The sequence below is a fragment of the Nanorana parkeri genome, unplaced genomic scaffold (genome assembly GCF_000935625.1).
Source record: "Nanorana parkeri isolate BGI_ZX_2015 unplaced genomic scaffold, ASM93562v1 scaffold1461, whole genome shotgun sequence".
Lineage (NCBI taxonomy): Eukaryota > Metazoa > Chordata > Amphibia > Anura > Dicroglossidae > Nanorana > Nanorana parkeri.
This window is the reverse complement of record NW_017307729.1, coordinates 260048-266457: the sequence shown is the minus strand read 5'-3', so window position 1 is coordinate 266457 and position 6410 is coordinate 260048. Positions and strand designations below refer to the sequence as shown.

Genomic DNA, 6410 nt, shown 5'->3' with positions numbered 1-6410 from the left:
CCGTAGCCACGCCCTCTGGCCGCAATGCGATCTGTCACACGGGATCGCGAGGCGCATTATGCCTGCGGTCCGGTGCGATCAAACTAGTGCTTGCAGCATTTTCATCGGACCGGACCGCAGGCAGTGCGTCTGATCGCATTGCGGCCGGAGGGCGTGTCTACGGTGCCATTCACTTCAATGGCCCGCCACGCCCCCACCTGCCCCACAAAAAAGTGAGCCGGCTGCAATGCGAGGCAGTGCGTTCTGGTCAGAATCGGGCCGGAACGCACTGCATCTGGTGTGAACGGGCCCATAACTGAACAAGCTGAAGATAGAAGCTGATTGGTTACTATGCACGGCTGCTCCAGATTCTGTCTGCTCCGGTTTTAGCAGATTCCTCCCATGGTGTGTTATTGATTACAGAGCAGCATTAAAGGAGAACTATGAGGGGGGGAGGGGCTTTTCACTCACCTCATAGTTCTAGCCGACCTGTGACAATGAGACTGTCACAGGTCGGCTCAGTAGATCGGGAGGTGAGCGAACACATACCAGCGTTCGCTCACCTCTCGATCCTGTCCTTGCAGAGAGAGGTGACTGTCACTCACAGCTCCCTGCAGGGATTCCCGCCCTCCCCTGTCCGATCCTCCAGCGCTGACTGGCGGAACGGACGGGGGAGGGGGCAGGTACAGCTGGCTCTGCCTCTAGATAGGAGGAGCCAGCTGTCACTCACGCAGCTGGGCGGATCTCGACATTGATGTCGGGATCCGCTCCGGCTCCGGCGTCTCAGTATACCGCGAGCTGTAGCTCCCTATATACTGAGCCTAGGGTGACGGGAGGACGCTAGTTTGTGTCCTCCCGTTACCCTGAGGAGAACTATGGGGGAAAGCCCTGACCCCATAGTTCTCCTTTAATCAGTGCATTGTATATTTGACTGAAGTTCAAATTTCATTCCATTTTGATTGGAAGGGATGGAAATCCATGGACTCATCTACCGTTATTTTCTCTTGTACAACAAGCATGGCAACAAGCAAGGGTTGAACACGTCCCATTAGGTTCAACCACTGGTATAAAATCCCGCCTGAGCATAAATGAACAGAGTAGTCCATAGACACGATTTTAGAAGTTTACTATCCCTCAGCACCAAGTTGGTGGTCATCCAAGGTGCTGTAGTCATCCTAATAGTCTCAAACACGTGAGAAGTCTTTTACTGAAGGGAACGGGGAAATTAGACTTTGAAAAATGATGATCGCCCAAAACGACCCATTGACTTTGGTTTGTTCCTTTTAGAAATGGGAGGGAACCCTCTTGAAAACGGAGGCATCGAAGCTGGAGCCTTCAACGGTCTAAAACTCAACTACCTTCGCATCTCCGAAGCCAAACTGTCCGGCATTCCTAAAGGTAACCTGAAACTGACATTATGATGAGAAAATTAGTAAATATATTTATCTTCATTAAAGGAGAACTATGAGGGGGGAGGGGCTTTTCACTCACCGCATAGTTCTAGCCGACCTGTGACAATGAGACTGTCACAGGTCGGCTCAGTAGATCGGGAGGTGAGAGAACACATACCGGCATTCGCTCACCTCTCGATCCTGTCACAGCTCTCTGCCGTGACAGGGGGAGGGGCTGGATTCCCCTCTCCCCGCTCCGATCTGCCAGCGCTGACTGGCGGAACGGACGGGGGAGGGGGCGGGTACAGCTGGCTCTGCCTCTAGATAGGCGGAGCCAGCTGTCACTCACGCAGCTGGGCGGATCCCGGCACAATTGTCGGGATCCGCTTCAGCTGCGGCGTCTCAGTATATAGCGAGCTACAGCTCGCGGTATACTGAGCGGAGGGTGACGGGAGGACGCTAGTTTGTGTCCTCCCGTTACCCTAAGGAGAACTATGGGGAAAAACACTGACCTCAAAGTTCTCCTTTAAAGATGGAGGATGACTGAGGAACCTGGTGAACATTCGATTGGAACACAAACATTCATTACTGGTATCTTCAACCTCCCTGGTTCTTCTCAGGTGACCCAGGCTTAGAGTCCAAGATCCATAAGATTATAGTCAAAGCCCGGATGAAGAAGGGTTGTTTGGCCCTCAAAAGGCATTAGCTGCTTTCTGTTACCAGGAAGCTGACAGCGTGCAGCGCCAATCACAGGCACTGAGACATTTTCCCGGTCCGCAGCTGCAGAGATCCGGAAATGTCTCAGTACCTGTGAGTCAGCTTCCTGGCGGGCTCGGCACGTGGAGCTGCGAACACGCCCGAGCCCATCCTTAGTCACCACCAGAGGTAGGAAGAACTCTATGAGCAGATATCATGAAATATGGCGGATGGTCACTCTTATTTTCTCTAGTATCTCTGTATCTCTAGTTACATCCCTTGCAGAGCCCAATTGAGATCCCACACAGTCCACCTGAGGGTGACCCTGCAGAGCCCACCATAGACTCTCTAAGGTGGGCTCTGCAGGTTCACCCTCCGGTGGGCTGGTTACACTCTTTACCGGTCCGCCTCCTCTTCATCCACCGTCGGTGATGAGCCACGACTCCTCCGCGCGTCGCTGGGCCCCGCCTCCTCCTCTGATGCCAAACCCCGGGCAGGGTATCAGGAATGTCCTGGCCGGGCCCCCCTGTGTTTCCCCCGGGCCCCATAGCGGCTTCCTGGGTCGCTATGGTGACTGTTACACCACTGGTGGCATCATACACACCATAGCACTGTGATGAGTGGTGCGATACAAATATAATGAATGCAGATCTTTCAGAACATAAGAATAGAAGAGCAATAAAAAAAAAACCCATCCTCTTAGGGACACCTTTCCGCTACTTCCACGCCGCAGACCTTTAAAGGAGAACTATGGGGTCAGGGCTTTTCCCCATAGTTCTCCTTAGGGTAACGGGAGGACACAAACTAGCGTCCTCCTGTCACCCTATGTGTTCTCTCACCTCCCGATCTACCGAGCCGACCTGTGACAGTTACATTGTCACAGGTCGGCTAGAACTATGAGGGGAGTGGAAATCACTCATCTCATAGTCCTCCTTTAATGTGAACCTTGCTTTGCGGAACCATACAGTGAACTAAAGCAATTTCATTTTCCAAAAATCTTCAAATTCCCACAAATGTTTTTTGTGTTTCTGTGTCGCCAGGACTTCCAGCTTCTCTTAACGAGCTCCACTTGGACCACAACAAGATTCAGGCTGTTGAGATGGGAGATCTTAGTTCATTACCCAACCTATACAGGTAAGACAAAGAACAGGGTGGGAAGCTTCGGATGAAGGATGGAAGACTGACAGACAATCTGTGCACAGAATGCGCTGCAAGAATATTTCTCCTGAAGGTGAAATGACTTCATACAATGTTCACAGGGCAGGCCAGGGAATCTTCCATTGGGTCCCCCATGCCTCACATGGCGCATTCCGACTCACCTCTGGCTAGCACTATTTCAGTCTGATCGTGTTTGATACTCCTGTATATTTGCCCGTTCCATTTTTTTTATATTAAAGGGGAACTATGAGGGGAGTGAAAATCATCCTCATAGTTCGAGCCGACGTGTGACAATGAGACTGTCACAGGTCGGCTCAGTAGATCGGGAAGTGAGTGAACACATACCGCCGCCCGCTCACTTCTCGATCCTGTCCCTGCAGAGAGTCGCAGGGATTTCCCCCCCTCCCCGCTCCGATCTGCCAGCGCTGACTGGCGGGACGGACGGGAGAGGGGGCGAGTACAGCTGGCTCTGCCTCTAGATAGGCAGAGCCAGCTGTCAATCACGCAGCTGGGTGGATCCAGACAGTAATGTGGGGAATGCGCCCCGGCTGCGGCGTCTCAGTATACCGCGAGCTGTAGCTCCCTATATACTGAGCTTTGGGTGACGGGAGGACGCTAGTTTGTGTCCTCCCCCGACCCTGAGGAGAACTACGGGGAAAAACACTGGCCCCATAGTTCTCCTTTAATATTAACATTAGCAACAAGTCCCATGTTTACTGGTCGGGTGGCAACCCTAGCCTACAGCCTCACAGCTGTATATCTGCAGTATGAGATCACCTAAAGCTGCCCCTGACTGCTGGTCTCACCAGATTTGGAGTGAGATTTGGCCACGTCACCACTGTGCTTGCTCACTGTAGTCCTTGCCGGGGAGGAAGCTGTACCTGTGGACCTGCACTCCACGGATTTCCTTGGTAATGCTTGATTGATTATGCTGATTTTTGCTTCCTCTCTTGCTGCTTCTTGATAATTTCCCCAGCAAGCATTACAACACTAGTCATTAAACCAATATTCATCACCGGGGGAGGGGGGGCTGGTGCACAGCTCAAACACGAGGAAGCAATGCCCTGCTCCTCTGGCAAGATGGTTGCCTTGCCACAGAGACAATGTGCAGAGCAAGGCATGAAAATCACTCACCTCAGAGTTCTCCTTTAAGAACAATGACTGTCAGGCCAGAATTTTCCCCCCAGAAAAAGTTTGCAAAGCCTACCACACCACATGAGTGCCTAGGCACAGGGATTTCTGCTTAGGCACAATTAGATGTTGCTCCTTCACTATAGAGTTCCTATTACAGACAGGGCCGTCTTTAATATTGATTGGACCCTGGGCAAACAATTTCTTGGGCCCCGCCCCTACCCACCAAGCCACGCCCTCTACCTGCCATGCAGTTTCTCTCTCCACCCCAACATCCCAAATCAATTTATTTATTTTATATATTTTTTCTATCAGCCCCCTGTCTTCCTAGCAACTGATGATGCAGATGGGCGGGCGGGCTGGTCTAGGCACGCATGATAGGCTCTGATTCCTGTGCTTTGATTAAAAAAAAAAGTCCCGATACTGGGCCCAGGGCAACTGCCCCTTTTGCCCTGCGTTAAAGACGGGCCTGATTACAGAGCTCAGTAGCTCAACCTCACGATTTACAATAGCAAATAAACATCAGTGACTCCTCCCCCTCACTCCCTCAGCTCCCTACAATCAGGGACAGCAGAGCCTGAAAGGAAACATCCGGTACTGTGCTTTTGCCTGTGCAAAATTTACCAAACCCCATTTTCCCCCCTTTACTACAACTTCTATGTAGGGGACTTTGTCTTTCTGCTCTCATACAATTCCGAGAAATGACTCTTGGGAAAATATTGGCCGCCTAGAGATCAACAAGTAAAGGACAGGAACTCATTATTTTCACCTCTCCTTTTTGGCAGGAAAAACTCTCATTTTACACGACTGAGTCAGATTGCTTTAAACGGGAAGATAATTCCCCTACAGAGTGTTAGATAAACGACGGCCAAAGCAACATACAAATGAACAATCACCAAACAATCACATCCTTGTTTTCTGCCCACAGTCTCTGGTCTTAATTAATGAGAATCCTACAAGTATTGGCGATAACTCCCCGCAGGGAGCCGCTGTGTGCGCGGTCCACATCTAGTTGGTCATGGGGTTGGTCTTCAGGTCCGCCCTCTTCTGGTGCCCACAGACTGATGTCCACTTCAGTAGTAGGATGCTAAGTGAACAGTTTATTGAACATCTTCTTTGGGAGAGAGGGGGGAGGGGTTCTAGGTGTCTAGGGGTAACCATCAGAAGCTCCAGACTCACCGGACCTTGTAAAAGTAGCCATGCAGATCCACCCGGCCACATCAGATAACCACCGATGTACCAGACCGTCCAGATGGATGCAGGAAAGACAACGACCATACACTGAAGTCCACATAGTTCTTCAAGAGCCTGTATTGGTCCCGTGTTCTCTTCCTCTTTCAGTAGAAAAATGTCACCAGCACACCATGAGTTGAAAAAGCAAAATATTTTATTGCCAGTAGCTGTATCTCATTGGCAAGCGCTTTCGGGGCCTCGCAGGGTCCCCTTCATCAGGCTTCCTCTTTCAGTCCCTCAGGCCTCCTCCCTGTTGGAGGCCTCAGGGAAACCTTTTCCCCCACATCAGCCACTGCCCACCCCCAGGCCTCGGCCTCGCCTGGGGGGGGGGGGGGGGCGGGGCGGCCTGAACAGGACCCCAGCCCTAATCCATGTCTGGTCCCAGCGAGAGAGAGAGAGAGAGAGCACATGGCAGCTCCCACCAATATATGTACCATTGGCTGTCCCCCAATATGCAGACATCCCAACCTGCAAAACCTTATTTCAGGGAGGTGCACTTCTCATTTCAGGGAGGTACGTTCTCATTTCAGGGAGGTACCTTCTCTGTTTTTTTTTATTTTGACAGCGGCCGTCGGCCACCTTCACAATAAAACAAACCAACTAACTAGCAGGGGAATGAATAGCTAGGCTGCTATTGGTCATTTCAAATTGCAATAACCAATAGCAGGCTTGCTCTTGTACCCACCCACTGCTGCTGTCAATCAGCAGAGGAGCACCTCAGGTCCACCTCTGCTGATTGACAGCAGCAGCATATAATATTAATAATCACAAATAAAATACAAATAAAATACAAATATTACAAATATTATTTAATTAATAATA

The 6410-nt window shown here is 50.8% G+C and overlaps 1 protein-coding gene across 1 annotated transcript in view; it reads left to right on the top strand.

The window, feature by feature from the left end:
• The window catches only part of BGN (biglycan), a 66963-nt gene that overhangs the window by 59026 nt on the left and 1527 nt on the right, over positions 1–6410 (top strand). Inside the window, exons 5-6 of the mRNA XM_018570124.1 lie at positions 1267–1377; positions 3107–3200. Coding sequence (XP_018425626.1) covers positions 1267–1377; positions 3107–3200 — 205 coding nt within the window. The remainder of the gene's footprint in view (positions 1–1266; positions 1378–3106; positions 3201–6410) is intronic.